General features: G+C 36.7%; 3 protein-coding genes and 1 long non-coding RNA gene across 6 annotated transcripts; 2 read left to right on the top strand and 2 right to left on the bottom strand.

The window, feature by feature from the left end:
- Window positions 1-4763: 4763 nt before the first annotated feature.
- On the bottom strand, window positions 4764-6693 carry LOC124222153 (uncharacterized). Of its 3 annotated transcripts, XR_006883944.2 has the most exons (5): window positions 6470-6693; window positions 6260-6340; window positions 5801-6043; window positions 5558-5733; window positions 4764-5354 (listed from the first exon to the last, which is right to left on the bottom strand). It is a non-coding gene; the product is annotated as an uncharacterized lncRNA (long non-coding RNA). The 3 variants fall into 3 exon arrangements; XR_011177497.1 differs by lacking the exon at window positions 6260-6340 and having other exon boundaries at window positions 6470-6691; XR_011177496.1 differs by lacking the exons at window positions 6260-6340; window positions 6470-6693 and adding an exon at window positions 6196-6242.
- A 29-nt stretch (window positions 6694-6722) lies between these two features.
- On the top strand, window positions 6723-13326 carry ear (ENL/AF9-related super elongation complex transcription factor). The gene is made up of 3 exons (XM_046632733.2): window positions 6723-7783; window positions 7925-12613; window positions 13197-13326. The coding sequence occupies exons 1-2, from the start codon at window positions 7379-7381 to the stop codon at window positions 9797-9799; spliced, it is 2280 nt and encodes a 759-aa protein (XP_046488689.1). The 5' UTR covers window positions 6723-7378; the 3' UTR covers window positions 9800-12613; window positions 13197-13326.
- On the top strand, window positions 12664-15155 carry LOC124222133 (metaxin-1). The gene is made up of 5 exons (XM_046632776.2): window positions 12664-12744; window positions 13197-13447; window positions 13624-13789; window positions 13865-14251; window positions 15081-15155. The coding sequence occupies exons 1-5, from the start codon at window positions 12664-12666 to the stop codon at window positions 15153-15155; spliced, it is 960 nt and encodes a 319-aa protein (XP_046488732.1).
- Vps45 (vacuolar protein sorting 45) lies at window positions 13196-18404 on the bottom strand. The gene is made up of 8 exons (XM_046632741.2): window positions 18186-18404; window positions 17812-18010; window positions 17497-17646; window positions 16965-17344; window positions 16610-16882; window positions 16302-16466; window positions 16007-16236; window positions 13196-15844 (listed from the first exon to the last, which is right to left on the bottom strand). Exons 1-8 carry the CDS (start codon window positions 18276-18278, stop codon window positions 15646-15648), a joined length of 1689 nt encoding a protein of 562 aa, XP_046488697.1. The 5' UTR covers window positions 18279-18404; the 3' UTR covers window positions 13196-15645.
- Window positions 18405-19261: the final 857 nt, after the last annotated feature.

Genomic DNA, 19261 nt, shown 5'->3' with positions numbered 1-19261 from the left:
TTAGCGCATTTATAGCTACTGAATTTGTGCTCGCGCGAAAAAAGAATTGAAATAATTTATTGTAAACATGACAGGTTTGAAAAATTTCAGATAAAATATAATTACAATTGCCAATAAATATTATAAAAATATTAAACTCACCGAGCACAAATCCTCGTCCGCCTCTGACCACCTCCAACTACCGTCAACTACCTCCAACAACCACCGCTAACCACCTATGGTACCTGGGTTAGTAATAAATATTTTTAGTATAAGAACACATTAAAAGTATTTTGTGAGGATCAGTATGATTGATTAATGAATTAAAAATATGATAAATTTTATTATCGCATTTATAACCACTGAATTTGTGCTTGCGCGAAAAGTGAATCGAAATCATTCATCGTAAACGTGACAAGTTTAAAAAATTTTAGATAAAATATAATCACAATTGCCATTACATTTTATAAAAATGTTATACTCACTGTGCAAAAATACCAATATAGCTTTCCGTTATTGGTTTACATGAAAATAGCTGATTACAATTATTTATTTTTTACTTATATCGTATACAAATGGTTCGAAACTGAAAGCAATCAATCATCATATAGATAAATATCTAAGTAACACCGAAAAAAGGTTTATAACAAAATCAGATAATGGAGAAAAAATATCTTCCACGTCGGTTGAAAGTGGAAACCGGGTTCTTCGAATGCTGCCATATGAAAGATCGGGAAAGTACACATATTTTTTTTCAAATCAATCAAATACGATAATTTTTAAGCGAAACGTTGATTGTCGGCTATTTTTTTCCAATGGGAGATAACTAACGAAGCTACTTTAAATTTCGAGTGTATATTAGCTCACATTTGGACAGTACAAGAAAAATTTACTTATCATCAATTGTCGCAAAATGGCGAAGATATTAGCTGGCCATCGGCACCTCACCGCTGGAACCTCGAATTGGCAGGAAAGATGGAGTGCGTAATTTCTGTCTGAAATGTAAAAACTAAAATTACTTTGAATTGACATATATTTCTATCATCGATGAACTAAAACACTCAGAAAAAATACGTTAAATCTCATTCATTTTCGTTCAGAATTTTCTTGGTAAAAATCGTTACTTCTTACGTTTGAGCTCGACAATTAATATGATATCACGGTTTTTGGGGTTATTCTGGTACATCGATAATAGAATGGTGCGCGAATTAAAAATAACTAGTTTTAAAACACCCGCTCGCTAAAGCTCGCTCGGGGTCGGATGCCTAGTGTAACAGGTTTTTGTGCTGGTGCGCTCGCTTACTCGTTGTCAGTATTTTACCAGATGACATAGTCGTAGAGGAGACTGGGGCACGGTGACTACCCAAGCAATTCTGGTATTTGCTTTATAGTATACGGAATGAACACTGTCTTTGTGCATGTGACGCACACCGAATCTGCCCGTAAGATTTTTTCTATATAATGCTACAAATCACGTTTACACATGCATGTAAGTATAACGTATTGTGATTTTATGACAATAAATTTTGTCAAAAAATACTACAGAACAATCAGCTAAGTGCTGATAGATTTGAAACACTGCGCACAGCAATCTTAGCTCTAATTGAACGACGTTATTGTCATGTATTCCTATGTATACAATGCCAACCGCTCACCAATTGCAACTTGTTGATCTTGGTCGTTCGATTTTTTTTCCGATTCAAAATGTTATCTGAACCATGCATATTGGTTTGATAGTACAAAATATGACGTTTTCAATAATTAAATTTGCAAACTTGGAAATTATTCCGGAAGGTCAAAAGTCATCAGGTCACGGACCTGGAAAGCCAGAACTACGGAGCGCTTTTCCTGGATGTCAAAATCCACCAGGTGGAGGCCCTCACAGCGAGAACTACGGAAAATTAGTCCTGAAGGTCAAAAGTCACCAGGTCAAGGACCTGGAGCGCAGGAACCACGGAGCGCTTGTCCTGGGAGTCAAGTTTCACCACGTACTGGACCTGGAGCATAGTAACCACAGAGCGCTAGTCCTGGAAGTCGAGTCGCACGAGGTACCAGATCTGGAGCATAGAAACTACGGAGCGTTTGTCCTGGAAGTCGAGTTCCACCAGGTAGACGACCTGGAGCGCAGGAACCACGGAGCGCTTGTCCTGGAACTCGAGTTGCACCAGGTATCAGACCTGGAGCATAGAAACTACGGAGCGCTTGTCCTGGAAGTCGAGTTGCACTAGGACGCGGACCCGGAGCGCAAGATCCAGGAGGCAAAGAACTCGGTACTCAAAATTTGCGGAGCACGATTTTCGTACGTCCGCTCTACTGCGCGGTTGTTTCCAGACTGAGGAATTCGGCTAGCTCATTTTCGATTACATACTATAGATCGATGACGTCGTGAGAAAAAAAATTTGGGCGACGTCACTTTCTGAACATCCGAACATCCAACTTTGGTTTCAAACTTCAATACTATGTATGATGTATGATGTGTGATGCAAGTTGACGCATGATGTATGATGTACGATGATATGATATGATGCATTATGATTTCAGTTCTTACAATTCAGACCAGAAATACGCACTTTATCTTTCCTGCCGATTTCAGACTCAAGCGGCTAGGCCCTTCGATGGTCAGCCGCTGACTAAACATGCATTCTTCAGTTAACGCGCCAGCTAGTAACGCTCCATTTTGTATCGATCAAAATTAGCGTATCCGTGATGAATTACAGTTACTATGAATTTTTTGCCATACGAACACTTCACGAAAAAGAATTCTACTTCTCTATCCAACGTAGATACTTCACTTGCGACTAGCTAAAACAGCGTTCTGATTCTATGCCTACGAAAGTTCAAGATCGAAAGAGCAAATGAAAAGTTGTTGGAATAATTATGAATATTAATGTTAAAGAATACATGGCCGAACAGGGGGACGAAGAGGACGAAGGTGGTCGGTCGCGGTCAGAGGTGGTTTGCGGTGTTCGGAAGTGGCAGGTGGTGGCAGGGGGCGGTAGGAGGTGACAAGAGTCGGCAGGGGGAGGTAGGAGATGGACGAAGATGGTAGGCGGTGTTTGAAGATGGTAGGAGGTGACAGGAGGTGTTTGGCGGCGGTTGGAGGGGCAGGAAGTGTTTGAAGGTGGTCGGAAGTAATCGGCGGCGGTCGAGGAGGACGACGACGATGACGAGCACGTTGGGTGGTGCTGAGGAGGAGGAGGGCGGAGTCGAAATTGACGAGGACGACGAAGGTGGTCGGAAGTGGAAGGAGGTAGTTGACTGAGGTTGGACGTGCTCGGGAGTTGTGCTAGTTGGCGGTGGACAGTATTCCCAACCGTCACATAATTATAGTAGATGTCACATAAATATGAACTTCGTACTATGTAACATAGAACTTTCATTATGTGACGGAAATCTACTATAATTTGGAAATTTGTATAAAAAGAAGTTTTTTTTTGTAATACAAAAACTGGCGGGACAAAATTCTTTAATACTTTTCGAAAAAAAAAGATTTTTAATACTTTTCAAAAGAAACGTATTCAAATCTTTTCGCGCTAGGCAAAAAATTGTCAGCGCCATTCACCATAATGTGGTTTTTAATTTTAACCACATTATTGCGGAGGGCGCTGACATGCACGGTTCGGGCTCAGGCGCGTTGGTGTTGATTTGAGCGCCCCGTTTCCCGCTTCCCGCCAGTTCCTGCCGTCATTCCTAGTGTGTACAAAAATAATTCAAATAAGTACCTTCTGGTCATTCGTACAATTAAATGTAAGTACGCACGCGTATTGTAATGGATAGGGATAATATACTTATAAAAATAATATTCCGTGATTTTATTGCATTATTAACATTTTCAAAAAAGTACTATAATTTTTTTTTCGGTACTATAATGCTACGGCCCTGGTCACATAGCCCCCCACGGACGAGTTGGGAACACTGGCGGTGGACGCGGTGGTCGTCGAAGGCGGTTGGCGGCGGACTCGGGTCTTACGTACTCACTTTTTACCGACTCAATCTTAAACTTTCATATGGACACTACTTTGGCTGCCACGAATGTCGGTGCGAACCCGTTATGCAGAGTCGATAGAGCAGAACGCACCTACGCTTCCAGGCCCACCTGGGCCCACTAGGCCGCCGAAAACTGATCACCAAAATTCATCCAGGGGTACCGTCTTTATATTGTTCAGTCAACGGACGAGCACTCAAGTGAAGCCTTTCGAGCCCTCCAGCGCCATCCACCGCCCAATTTTTAATGACGTATTTCACTCTCTATTCAGCATCGCAGTTCGTGCTCCTGTCTCTACTAGTCCCTAGTCTCCATGGTCACGGTCTTACGTAGAGTTACGTACAGTTACGTACAGGTCTGGCAACTCCGGTGGTGGGGGTATGTACTCTTATTGCAGCACCGATCGTTTCGCCTAGTGACCCCGAGTGTCGCTGCGATAGAGGGATGCAGGCTGTATGAGAGATACGGAAACAGGTTCAAACCTAAAAAACTAAAAAAAAAAAAGGCGAAACGATCGGTGCTCCAATAAGAGAAAACCCCCACCACTGAAATTTTGACCGAGTTGCCAGGCCACTGATATATATATACACTGGATTGGATATTACCGTATACTCTACGTGTAAGCTCGTGTGTCCAATTGAACACTTGAATTTCCGCCATCTTGTACAGAAAGTTGTCACAGAATGCGCGCTAGATTTGAACTGCGTAAAATATGCTATTTAAATCTAACGATATATTCGTCACACAAAAAAGTTTTTGACGAGTAAAATAATGTTTGATACATTAAATGAAGAACAAATCATTTTTTCGAAGGTATATTATTATTTACAATTATATGATGTAAAAGATCATTAAATAATATGACGAAAAACTTGTATTTAAGCGTGATTTTTCTTTATGTTCAAAAGAAGTCCTCAATTCTAAGAAGTTTCCGTCCATTATCCTTTATCCTATGGTGGGCTGAATTTCATACGGATTATTCAAAAATTTGTATAACACTAATTCAACCGTTAGGGAATCCATTTACCATCCATTGATCATCAAAGTGGAGCTTAAGACATGTAAAAAAAGTTTTGAATTAAACTATATCGAATTGGGTGAGTAAAAACTTTATTCAAAAATATGGAGAATAAAACATTCCTTGCAAACATTAAGGAATTTTTATAGAGTTGCGTGCGATAAACCACAACAATATAATTAGTAGTATCAATCCACAATCCATTCACATGAAGAAAAAGTTACAAGCACAATCAAAAGAAAATAAAAAAGATGTACATATCTGAGCATGCAAATCAGGTACAAATGTGTAGGTGCTCATGTAATTTGGTTACATTCACTGTGGTGGGCCGATCGGATTCATCCTGAAATTCGGTCTGCTGCAAGTTTTCACCTACAGATAAGTTACTAATAAATAACGACAATGGAAATACACAGAAATGTGTCACACACGATTTTTCTGTAACAGAGCACATTATAATCTGTAGGTAATTAACCGCTTCGACGGCATTGACGCAATAGTGCATCACATCAATGTGTCTTCATGCACACTGAGTTTTCTCTGACCTAAAAGGGATTAATAGTTTCAGATCTTACCAAATAACGTTGGGATACTGCCTTTTGGTAAAGTTATATAATTTTTACTTTTCTTCTGAAAGCAAGAGGGTTCAAAGTGGTCGGAACACAGAAAGCTATCACTTGATGGAGACCACGGTCCAATGTTTATATTTGCGATCCACTGCTTCATAATATCAGGTTCATCCAATGGGAACCTACATAACAAGCAGAATTTAAATTTATTAATTCACACGTTATGTTGCATTGAGTAATGGTACTTACTTGAAGAATGAATAGCCACGTCCATATTCCCTTAATCGGTGACAAGATGAACACTCTGATTTTGGGTTGTCAAATATAGTTGGTACACTGATTTTTTTCAATGTAATTAGGAATCCTGTCCTATCAAAGCAGTCATTTGTAAAATGAGCTGAACACAATGTGCTATTTCGGTTTGGCTTCCAGTCCTTCCTCTTCATTTCTTTTAACCACTGCTGAAGGCGCAACACATCTTTCACGGGAAATCTACATATCGAATTATAATTTAATCCCTGAGTCAATAATACCCGAGTTTTCAATTTCAATTATAATAAGATCGGTTCATAATTCAAATATTGTGAATTTTTACTGACACGATTCGTACGTTATAATACTCGTTAAATATAATTAGTAAATACTTCGTATGCTGACATAACCTCTGCAAGTTATCATTTGCAGAACGCTTCAGCGTTGTATACTCACTTGTGAAATGATCGTCCACAATATTTTGATTGCTTTGTTTTGCAAAAACGCAGGTACTCATTGTTACCTCAATAATTGTTACTGTAATTTTCCATCGCAATCGATTATATACACATACATATATCACATATATATATATATATATATATATATATATATATATATATATATATATATCTAAAGTGACAAGAATCTGTACAAAATGGCTACCGTTCAATTGGCGTGACGGCACCACGCTTAATCCAATCCAGTGTATATATATATCAGTGTGCCAGGCCTGCATGTAAGACCGTGTCCATGGTACTGCGAATTGGCCGCAACTGTAGCGCAAGAAGGCCTGTCGTGGTTAAAACCAGTACTAAACAGGGAACCGGTCGGCCTATGGCAGTGTCCAGGCCCTGTGGCCTGAGGCTGGTAGTACTGCTTTCAACCACGGCACGCCCTTTAGCGATACAGTCGCGGCCAATTCGCAGTACACTAGTGACGCCGCCGCCGTCTTACATTTCGTTACATTCCACAACTAACTGTGGCAGGTTTCATACTGACATTAGTTACACGCACATACCAAGTAGTAGCAAGCAGTTCAACTCACGGTTCAATCGCTGTGTTCAACTGGTTCAACAATACGAATTTCCGACAGGTGGCACTTAGAGTGGGTTTCTTTTGTATTATTTATTAAGTTTTCACAAGCATGATGGCGACTATTTTCACTGGCGTACAGTTTACCTGTTGACAACCGCCATCACTTTGGCGTGAAATGTTATGTGTTTAAATAATTTTCATCGTGTGGGGTTTTGCAAATAAAAACAATAATATTATTCGGTTAACCATTGATTCTAAAAACTGAACTTTTAATAGAAAATTAGAAGTGTAAAGCGATGTAGCCCTTAATACACCTTCGTAATTTTAATTAAAAAAATCACTTCTACTCTTGAAGATGCACATTTGTTATTGAACAAATCTCATCCACTTAAATGCCGCTTGTGGTTAAACTTAAAACTTTAAAGGTTTCGGGTGTTGTGAACGTGGGGTAATGTAATGGGACGAATGATCACGACGTGGGGTCACCTAGAGGGTTTACTTCTTATTATTGCTGGTAAAATACTCCCATAGCGGAGAATGGCAGTGCGAGTGACCCTGGAATGCGGCCACACGTCGGTATTACGTTCAAGAACTACCCCCGAGGGTTATACCCACGATTGGGAAGTATTCTTAAGAGGAGTCGACAACGCTGACGTTCATCACTACATCGAGAAAGTAGTGTTTATTCTCCACAGCACCTTTCCTAAGCCAAAACGAATCATCAAAGAGCCACCATACGCAGTGCGCGAATCAGGATACGCTGGTTTTGTTATTCCGATTCAGGTCTATTTCAAAAACAAGGATGAACCAAAGAAAATTGAAATATCATATGACCTCAACTTACAACCGAGTGGTCCAGCTATCAATAAGGTCATTCGTCACGATGAGCTCATCTCCAACCCATCCAATGATTTTCGGAGAAAGCTACTGAAAGGAGGAGCTGTAAGTATTGCCATTACCAATGTAGAAATTGTCCCCCACATTGCATTATTCATTTAAGCTGTACAGCTGGCGTTGTGTGATATTAATTATCATTTACCAAAAACAGCGTTGAATATAACCAGAATATTAACTTTTTTACAGACCATTGTATCAGGCTTGGAAGGTACATTGGATAAAGGAGAACCTCAAGCGACTGTTCCAATGATTGGAAAACCAAAGCTGAGTGGATCCGATGGGAAAAAACATCGTCCCCCAGAGCCGAAAATCTCGAATTCCTTCCAGGATTTATTTGGAGAGCCAATCAAAACGGCAAAAGTTTCTCCAGACAATAAAAAAAATTTGCTAATGGATAAAGGAATAAACATCAAACCAACGGTTTATACAGAGAAAATAGAAAAAGCAGAAAAAACTTCAAAAGTAAAACATAGTCCTTATAAAGAAGGAAAAAAAGACAAGAGTACAGAAGAGAAGAAAGGCGATAAAAAAGATAAAGACCATTCTAGAGAAAGAGAACGGAGTAAGGAAAAGTCTAAGAGACCACAGAGTCCTGCAATAAAAAGTAGTCACTCTAGTCCTGGTAATAAAAGAGTTTCTTCTCCACTTCCACCCAAGAAACCTCCAAGTCCTCCATTACCTCCACCACCAAAGCGACCTCTTTCTCCAAAATCAAAGGATAGAGAAGGAAAAAAACTTTCGCATGAGAGGGAAAAGGACAAAGAGAAAGATAAGGAAAAGGATAAGTCATCTAAGGTTTCTTTGGATGGAAATGGTAAAAGTGAAAAAAAGAAGGAACAGAAGAAGCATAAAGAAGACAGGGATAAAGAAAAAAAGGACAAGCACAAGGAGAAAGATAGAGACAAGTCCAAAGAGAATACAAAGTATACTGATAAAATAGAGAAATCCGAAATGAAACAGGAGAAAACAGAGAGAATAGACAAGGTTGAAAAGCAGGTGGAAAAGCAGGAGAAAGTGGAAAAGGAGAAAAGCCAAGAGACCAAGATATCGAAAGATGTTAGGAAGTCTCCAAAGCCTTGTAAAGAAGTTGAAAAGCCAAAGGAAGATAGGGCGATAAAAGTCGAGAAGCCAGAAAAAGTGGAGAAGGCAGAAAAAAGTAAGGATGGAAAAGCTGATAAAGAAAAACAGAAACATAAGCATAAGAAACGAGACAAAAAGGACAGAGGAGATGGAAGCAAGGAAAGAGAGAAAAAAGATAAGAAGGACAGATCTAAAAGTGGCGGAGGGGAAAAACACAATAACATCAGTATTCCACCACCCCTTAATCCCTTGTCTACCCTCATAGCTGAAATGACGGAAAGGGATAGCAGCGACTCGACACCTTCACCTGATGACGATGCTCATTCTGACACAAAACAAGTCGTTATGAAGAAAGATTCTCCGCCAACGCCCCCGCCACCAACTGAGCAACCTAGACTTGCGTCTCCACCTCCACCGGCAGCAAAGAAAGAGAAGACTGAAAAAACGAAAAAAGAAAAGTCAAGAGGAAGTAGGGGTGAAGAAAGAGAAAGTAGAAAACGGAAGAAAAGAAGTAACAGCAAAGGGGATGACGAGCCAGCTGAGAAGGAGCCAAAGAAAGAAAAGGAAAAAGCACGCTCTCCCTCACTGCCACTTGAGCCTGTTTCTTCCAGTCAATCTCCTGTGGTCATGGACACGGAATCAATGCAATTGTCAAAAGCTAAAGGTGAGGATGGTGAAGAAGAGAATGCTAAGGATGAAGAGGGCGAAGTGGAACAAGTTGCTCCTGATTCTACAAATAATATATTGGCAGAAGTAGATGCTGTTGACCCCCCTGTATTCTCGGAAGCTTATCTATCACAGCTAAAGGATCTGCAGCAAAAAATAATGACGCTACAGGACAACCAGGAACTACAAAGGGTGGTTCAGGTAATTGCAGAGACGGGACAATACGAAATCACCAAGAAGACTTTCGACTTTGACCTCTGTGCTCTCGATCGGAGAACCGTGCAACGATTGCAAAAATTTTTTTCCACATCCTGACCGTCTATTTCCTAATTGATTTACATCTTCACTTCAATTACATACTATTCAACACTTTGTACACAAGGTCATATGTTCAGCAACAAGTAAATGACCCTGTAGATTGCACTTTGTGATTTTGTCTCACCCAAGCAGAACATTATTTTGTTGAGTAATAATAGTAATTTTATCAGTATAACATAATTGTCGTTCGATTTACCTGCATTTATTTCCTAAATATGCAAAACTGAAGTTTGATTAAACAGTAAGCTGCTTTGGTGTTGGAAAATGAAAACCTGAGTATGTCTATTGAAAAAGTACGTAAGATTCGACTTGTAATATAGATAGATTGATCTCCAGCAAGAGCCATCTGGTAAAATGTAGCCTTGCTTTTTAAATTCGAGATCATCACATATTTATTGTTAATTTTTATTAATTACTTTACACCACACTAGTTCTGCAAAGCAAATGATTTAATAATTTATTTATGTTACTAATATGTAATATTAACAGTCAAATCCTGACAGTGTGAACAGCAAGAGGTCAGATAATCTTAATTAGACTGGATCTTCTTATAACAAAAGTAGAACTTTGTTGCTAATGTAGTATCACCTACGTTCAGGATAGCTTGGTGTGAAGCAGCAATTTGTTAACGCATTGCTAATTGATCTGTCTTTTTCCGAATACCCGTAATCTCTAATGATAATTATATTTACTTTCTTTCTAATAACTGCGGGACATGTTGAACAAAAGCTGCATCATAACAATTATGATTGCTTATTAGTTAACAGTGAAATTAGTATAATACCACAGTCATTATTGAATCGTGATCACATTTGTATAATAATAATAATTACCATACACAGTCATAATGTTGCGTGCAATTGACACACCAAATAGTCTAATTTTTTGATAATATTAATAATATAAGCAACAAAGAGTGTACAATACTATAACTTAGACATAACTCTTAGTCATATACACCTACCATAAATGTGTTTTTAATTTGAAGAAAATTATTACATTATACTACGCGCATTACATGTAGATAGCTGAACTTTGGTTTTAAAAATAATAATAGTCATTTTAGGTAACACAGAAGAGAAAAAAGAATGCTCGAAGAAAAACTTTTGGTGTCACTACGACTACACATAATGAATTACTATATCAAGACAATTCTTGCTCTCTACAACTCAATATAGTAAACATATTCCTTTTCTTCAATCACATCTAAGCTATTATTTTATTTTTGAGTTTGAATACCTTTTTTGAATGTCTACTATATTAATTTCATTTTATTCCCATGTTCTACTAGACATATAATTTGAATGAAAAGAAATCTTGAAATATCTTCAACACGTGTTTGAGTATCAAATTTTATTATTGGTATCGCGTTTAATATAAATTTATAATTTGAGGCAGTTGGCTAAATAACATGACAGCATGTTGCTTCGTACCAAAAGATTTATCCAGAATTATCTGTAACATCAAACGATAAAAAAAAGATGTATCAACGTTTATTCTTGCTAGTATTTTTTATTTCTACTTTGGTTTTTTATTTTTACTACGTACTGTATTCCAATTGACCTCGTGCTAAAAAAAAATTAAAGGGACTCAAAGATGCGGTGTTATTGATTGGTCAGTTTTATTTTTATCTCTTAATTTTTTCTTTCTGTTTACCATATGAGTGTATGTTATAAATAATTGCTACTAGTATTCATCAAATACCTGGTATATAAATCCTAAATCATATTTTACCAGATTATTGTAATGCGCAAACTCTATATAAATGTAATATCAGCATGTGTTTGATTAGTGAAAAACATTTTGAAACCAACTTAAGCATAGGTCATATAATTGGTCAGAGGTCAATCAATTTTAAGTTGCATACTTGACTGCATAATTTCAATTACGTATACAAAAAATAATACGAAATCATAATGATGATGAGAAAATAAACCAGTATCAAAAATGGATAGAAATTTTTTTAAATATGCAGAGATATGTACTCTAAGTATAATCGATTGTGCCTCTGAAAAATACCTCCGAATGAATCAATTATGTTTTCAAATCATTATCTATAAGGCGTGTCTATATAATAGCCATTGGCAACTATAAGCATGTATATACATGATAAATATAATAATAAACCTAGAAAGTAATTATCAAGAAGAACACGAGCCGTTTCATTTCATCCTAAAATTAAAACAATCTCTGATAATTGACGGTGTTAGTTCAAACAAAAAGCAATCACAAGGGCATTCGTTTTTTGAATTCTAGTGGTTCAATAACTGAAGTTATGTATTTCCATCATGTAGGTAAAAAATTATACAGTCGCATCTTCGTTACCAAACTTGATTTCAAATAATACTAGTACATAGTTTCTAAATGAAACGATATATTATTATTCACTCAGCAGCAAACCACTAAAAAAAAAATTCTCATATTAAAGTTCCATAGGAAAGCAAGTGTTTCAAGAAAGCTACACAAGAAAGACCTGTGTACTTGATTTGCAGATTGTAATTGTGGATTAAATAAATTTCATAGTTCCGTTTCAGCTTTTAGTATACCATACAAATATGATTACAATGCGGTATACATATACTCTGCGCGAGACTAGCTTCAGTTTCCTGATTTCCTGATGTGCAGGCGTATCTGAACATGAACCAAATTAACATTATATTATCAACTAGTTTACCTACCAGGCTGGGATTTCGAACAGTCAATCGCGAAAAAATTGTGAAATTTCTTTTTTTTCACTGTTCGTCGTTGTTGGCGCTTGTCATGTTTACATAGGACAATCACGTGCGATTGGAAAACATTTATCACGCACTGGTAATATATTTATTTAATTGTCAATTTTTTGTGATTTTTCGAAATTCGAAATGAATGAGTCGTTTCAACTAGACGTCTGGAAAGGGGATTGGGGCCTTCCTTCTGTCGATCTTAAGTGCTTAAATATTTTGGTATGTTCTTCAGTCTTAGTAAGGTTATGATCATCAAACTTGCATTATTCCGCATCATTATTTTAACAGAAAAGCTTCTTATCACATCGCAGTTTTCAAGATTTGATTATTAATCCCATCTTCAAATTGACCTGCTGAATAATCAACCAGAATATCTTATACACAGTTAAAATATCGTACCCTACCATCAATGTTTTCACAACAGCGAGAACTTCAGGTGTTTAAATTCAACTTGATCTAGATGTTTCCACTTTGTACCTTGTATTGTCATCTATTGATAGAAATTTTTATTCCTCTTACTGGTTATATACTTGTGCAATTAACTGGTTCTCAGGCAAACTTTTTTTTTTCTTCAAAGACTTAAGTAGATTGATAATCATCTTTGTATTGAAACTTTACGTCAAAATTCTCACAGGTATTTTTTCCTCACATGTCCAATAATTATTTTGTAGGTCTATGCCAAATTTAGTGGAGTACCGCTCAAGATAAATCCTACTAATAATCCATTTCGGACACCAAACGGTGCGCTACCTGTTCTCCGATGTGGTAGCGAGACTTTAGACTCAGTGAAAGATATAACTGCATTTTTTCGAAAAAAGAATTACACAGCTGATTTTAGTCTTACTCCTAAACAATGCGCTGAGGTCGTCGCATATGATACTATGCTTAAGGAGAAAATTTACCCGGCACTGCAATATGTTTGGTTAGTATAAAATAATAATCATTACCTACTAACTGTGCAGATAACAATCATGTCAAATCATCTCGTAGATCTGAATGAGTAAGTGGGAAATGTTAATTCATAGGCTTCAGAAACACGCTTGCGTGCATATGATTATCAATGCCCTAAACGTTAATTTTAGGTTTCAAATGTTACAGGTGGGTTGATGTAAAGAATTACAATGAATTCATACAGCCATGGTACGCCAAAGCACTACCTTTTCCTTTGAATTTCTTTTACCCTGGTAAATTTGAAAGACAAGCTAGGAACATGATGGAATCGCTGTACCCAACTGAAGGCGAAATCAGTGCCATAGAAAATGCGGTAAATAGAAATATTTTACAAATGCTAGTATTTATTTATTTGCACATCTTCAGTAATTATCAACTAAAATTGCAGGTGTATTCTGAAGCACAGAAGTGCTTGACACTGTTATCGACTCGGCTGGGAGAAAGAGAGTATTTCTTTGGCCCTCACCCTACGTCTCTGGATGCAATAATCTATTCATATCTTGCACCTTTGTTAAAAGCTCCACTGCCAAACCCTGCATTGCAAAATCACCTCAAAGCCTGCACAAATTTAGTCAAGTTTGTAACTCGTATATCTCAGAAATACTTTCCGGACATATGTCAAGAATATGAGAGGAAAAAAGCTGAAGAAAGTGTTAGAAAAATGCGAAGAGATTCAGAGAACGAATTTCCCCACAAGAAGAGAAACCAATTCCTTGCTGGCGTTTTTGCTACTGTAGCCATGGTCGGTTATGCTTTATCCACCGGCATTGTTGAGGTATGTAAGTAAGGATAAGTTGCATTAAAGCACTCTTAAATACAGCTCCAAGATATACACATAAATTATTAATAGATACTAGTCCAAGATTTATACAAACACAAAATTACGTGAATGATATTATTAAATGAGGCTTTAGACTAGTCTGTTACACCCATTCTTAATACTATGAGATCTCGATCTCACTGATCTTCAGTTCATAATTGCTAAGATAATGGTTTTTTTAACATTGTCACAAATCCTTTATCTCACATAGTTAACCAATCCTAATTTCATCATTATAACTTGTGTGAATTCCAATTAAAAACTTACAACAAGAATTGTTCATCTTAGCTAATTGCATGGATGTGTCTGAAAAGGAAGATCTAATCTGTGTTTAAGTATGTTACAAAATTGTAAAAGCTATTGACTGATTCCGTATCAAAATTATCTCCCACACATCACAACAGAATTTCTGGAACAACAAATCGTTAAGGATCAGTAGGGCTCGAAAAAAGGATTTGTGAGCATAGATCTAAATTGATATAGGTCAATTCATAATCAGTGTCATAATGTTAAAACCCCGGAGGTCCCTTACAGATTCCGAATAGAATGAAATTATGGGTGAGATCGGTAGGTACAACGAAAAATTCTCATCCAAATATGAAAATGTTATGGTCACTTGACAGATTCGTATCAAACAAAGAAACCTGGTGTTTTGGTATGTAATTTAGACATGCCCTATTAACGAACTGAGCATTTTCATACAAGTCTTTTCAAATTAACACCACACTTACTCCAATATTATGCGAAATAATCACTTGCGAAAAACATTATGTATCTGTTGAAGGTAACAAGAAATGATGACCGGATGTTGGAAGGGCCACCGGACTACATGCTTGAAGATCACACTAGAGATGAGTAGTATTTCGATATCAAATTGAATTTTAATCTCCAGAAGTGAAAACAATAAAAATTGTAAGATGTTAATAAATGGCCGTTATTTTCGAATAATGTTTACCCGCAAACTAGTACGTAGTCGTTCAATACTGTAAATCACAACTTTTTAAATCACTAGCTGTTTCTTTCAACTGAGATTATTCGAGTGATTTAGTTTAGACTTATAATCAATATTTGCAGTTATACGGTGAAGTTACTCAGATAAATTTTCATAAAAAAAACAGTTACTATCACGGTACAACGTATTATAAACGGACCAATGATTATGAAAGAAAATAAAAAAGAATGGCTTACATATCACTGACTAATGCAAATTCGGAACAGATACAGACATTATCCAGTGTTAACTATTGTATACTTGAAGCTTGAGACACGTTTTATGCAACATAAGTGTAACAGCAGTGAAAAGTAATGCAAATAAATATTTAGTTACAGTATTGTTGAAGCTTTATTAGTTAGTTATTCCTACTTCGATATCTTCTTGTTATACTATTAGTAGCGCTTTGAATTTCCTCTGTGAACGTTTGGAAATTGTGAATTGTCGTACCACCTAAAATTATTTTTGTTCCTGGATTTTGTTTATTCAAATTATTCACAGCGAGACTTTCTTCATAAGTCGCACCGCCCACTATGAAAACAATAATTTCTTGAGGTCTGAAAATTTAGATGAAATCAAATACATGAGTACTGATTCGTGTAGTACCTACATTATATGGGAATTATTCATATTGCTTTGGAATATTATTATAATGAACATACCATTACTACGGTTTGCCGTAATCAAAGAAGTATTCCAATAATATTCGTTCTAAATACCTTTTTGACATGACCATATTTCCTAAATAGGGGAAAGTTTGAGTGCTCAACCTTCCTTTCAACAGATCATCCAATGTTTCGACTAGCAATGGTTTATGTTGCGTATATATATTATCTACGCCACTCAGACCCATAAATAACTTCTTCGTTATTTTAGAAACCCCTTCATGATTAAACAGATTACTTTGCCTAGCATGAACTCCGCTGTACTCTAATATACTGTAGACAAGCTAAAAGAACAAAAGTCAAATAATTAAATTTTCTTTTCACATCATGAGGCAGTTACTATACAAACCTTTGTGTATGTTGCTGGAACACCTTTTTTCTTCAACATGTCTAACAACCCAGTGATATCATTGTTACTATGCTTCTCATAATGAAGTGCATACAACATAACTAAACGTGTAGCATCGACGTCTCGCACTCTAGAATCATTGATCAGTTTCTTGATTTTCTGTAGCTGAAAAATGATGTACATACCGTGGAATCAAGTACAGTGTACAGCAGTATCCTTCATTCTTTGAAAACATAACTGAAGCAGATACTCGCAGCTGGTTCAAAAATATTTGAATAAATTTACAATTAGTTTATCATAACATATACCTGTGTAGAGTGTTCGCTCTGACAGCTGAGTTCCTGTTCCAATTCAGACACTTCGAGTAGATTATGCTTTCCAACAAGAGATGAAAGTTCACCAACAACAGTAACATGCTTTGACACTGTACCCGATATCTTTTTGAATTGCGGATACATTTCCACAAAATTTTTAATATCAGCTATACTTTCCAACTTTTGGTTCTTCTTTGATTTTTTTTGAAAATCATCCATTAGTGTTTTTATCATTTGTCCAATTTCACCAAAGTTTAAGTACAAGTTCTGGATTAAAAGAATATCAGGGTGATGAAATACTTTCACTATAAAGCAACTTTCTTCAAAATGAAGGAATGTATTTACATACTTGGGCATAAAATTCATCATGTTCCGCACTGAGAACAACCTCTGCCAGTTCCTTCGAAATTCCATTAACATGAGATAAGTCTACTCTGTTATTATTAATGGTCAAAAGTTCATGAACCATGGCCTGGTATGTCCATTGATTAAGTAATGGAGTAACAGGGTCATCACGCCTATCGACAATTAGTAACAGGGGATTAAGTTCTTGTCTAAAGTCAAATAGGTTTGATTCCTTGCTGAATGTTTCCCTGATTTTTTCAGCAAGTATTTTAGACATATCGGAACCACCCTGGTATCTAATGAACGGGCATTTTCTGAGAGATAGTAGAACTGAAATTATTCCTTGCGCTGTACGCTGCAAATGTGTTGGTATCCACCTTAGATCTGTAAAAATAATACTGCATTATAGTAGTAAGAAAATGTTTGAAAACCGTATTTTGTGATATTATTGTTAGAAATTAGCACTCTCAACTCACATACTATTTTAACATACCAAATCATAATCACACAAAAGAAATAATTGTGACATTGTATACCTTGTACGCAAATATTTATTCCAAGGGAGAATAGATGGGGATTCAATGCCAGGTAATCGGCATAGAATTCGTGAACTTCTCTCACTACTTCTTGTTCATCACTTTCGGCCAATGTTTTTATGTCAGCCTTTGCAATTATGTTACTGAAATCTTAATTAATGACCTTATGAAAGATACCATGTGTTCAAGTGTCTTTATGAACTTCATAACAAGTAATCGATGATAATTTAATGAAACAAAGTATGAATTATAAAAAGAACAGTGTCGTTTGTAATTTCATGATTCAATTTAACGTACAGTAAAGAGGATACTCACATATGTAATAAACCCCATATTTTGGGCACCTCAGCTCTCTACAGAGTAGGGAGATATTCTCTGCAGTTGGCCTCAAGAATACGATGCATTTCAAGTGACGAAGACCCTCAGGCTGCGCTCCACTGTCTATGCGTTCAAATAAGTAAACTTCTTTTTGCAAAATTTCCGACTTGCTGTAAACATTACTAACAATGCTTGTCTGAAAATGAAGAAAGTGAAAAAATTACATGTGTCTGATCTTTACGATCAAAGTACGATTTCAACGTTCACTCCTGTTTAGGCGGAACAACATTTAATTGTTGCCGCGACAGAAGAACCGACGTACTACTTTGACAGCCAGACCTAACCTAATCTGGAGATCGAAAATTAACTACCGTTTGCTTATCCATTAGGAGCACTTTCATACCAGGACCGCTCTCTTCGGTCATTTTGGTGATGTAAAGCTTTAAAGCCGAAAACACGTTCATTTTCGATGGATTTTTATCAATTATACTACATTAAGGTTAAGGTGCACATAATCCACGACTTCGTGACACACAATCACTTGGTACCCTTGGTACGAATAAGAGGTAGTCCGGCGTCCAACTGCCCTGCTCCCTGTGTTGAGCTCTGTGATTATTATGCCTTAGTACGACGGAAATCCGCCAGGTACCTCATGCGTCGGTGAGGATGAGGTAAACAATAATGGCGGCGATCTAGCAGACAGTATTCACGAAAGTTTGACGTTTGCATGTGGAAAATCCATAGACATGGAAAATCAAAGCTGCTGCTGAAGATTACATGAATACATTAATATTTGACAAAATAAAATAATTGTATGATGAATGTATGTGACTATAGCGACAATATATTAGTGAAAATGAAATGTATGATGAATCGAAAGACCAAAGATTAAATAAAATTCCATTGATATGCTTTCTTGATAAAGAGAAAACGGTAATCACATTGAATCAATCATGCAAAGGATGCACAATAATAAATCTGTGGGTGGTTATTGACTGGTTACACTTACTTAAGGTGGCTCCGACAACACGGCAAAAAATGTATCAAATCATGAAATTTGACGCTTAAGAAAAAATTGAAGTGAATTAATTTTGCTAGCAATTTTTTTTTTGGAATAGAAAAACTTGTAACGTTGACTGACGGTGTAAAAAATGAGGTTGTCTAGTAGATCCAATGTATTTTATCGGGCTTTCGATTCCAGAGTGTTTCAAATCACTAAAGTGTCGCAATCAGAATTTGAAGCTAAAAAGAGCAGCTTAGCGATATCAGGCGAAATCAATACCGCATTCGTACTTAGTTAGGACTTCTTTCTAAACGATTTGACTCTTGTGATTCTAGACTTTGAAAAACTGACAGTGATATTCATATAGCATACTTCTTTGATTTAATAGTATATTTATGGTTGCAGATAAATAAAATAGGCTTATTCGTCACATCTCACCCCACA

This window comes from Neodiprion pinetum, chromosome 6 (assembly GCF_021155775.2).
Source record: "Neodiprion pinetum isolate iyNeoPine1 chromosome 6, iyNeoPine1.2, whole genome shotgun sequence".
In the NCBI taxonomy this organism is placed as follows: domain Eukaryota; kingdom Metazoa; phylum Arthropoda; class Insecta; order Hymenoptera; family Diprionidae; genus Neodiprion; species Neodiprion pinetum.
This window is presented reverse-complemented; position numbering and strand designations above follow the sequence as displayed.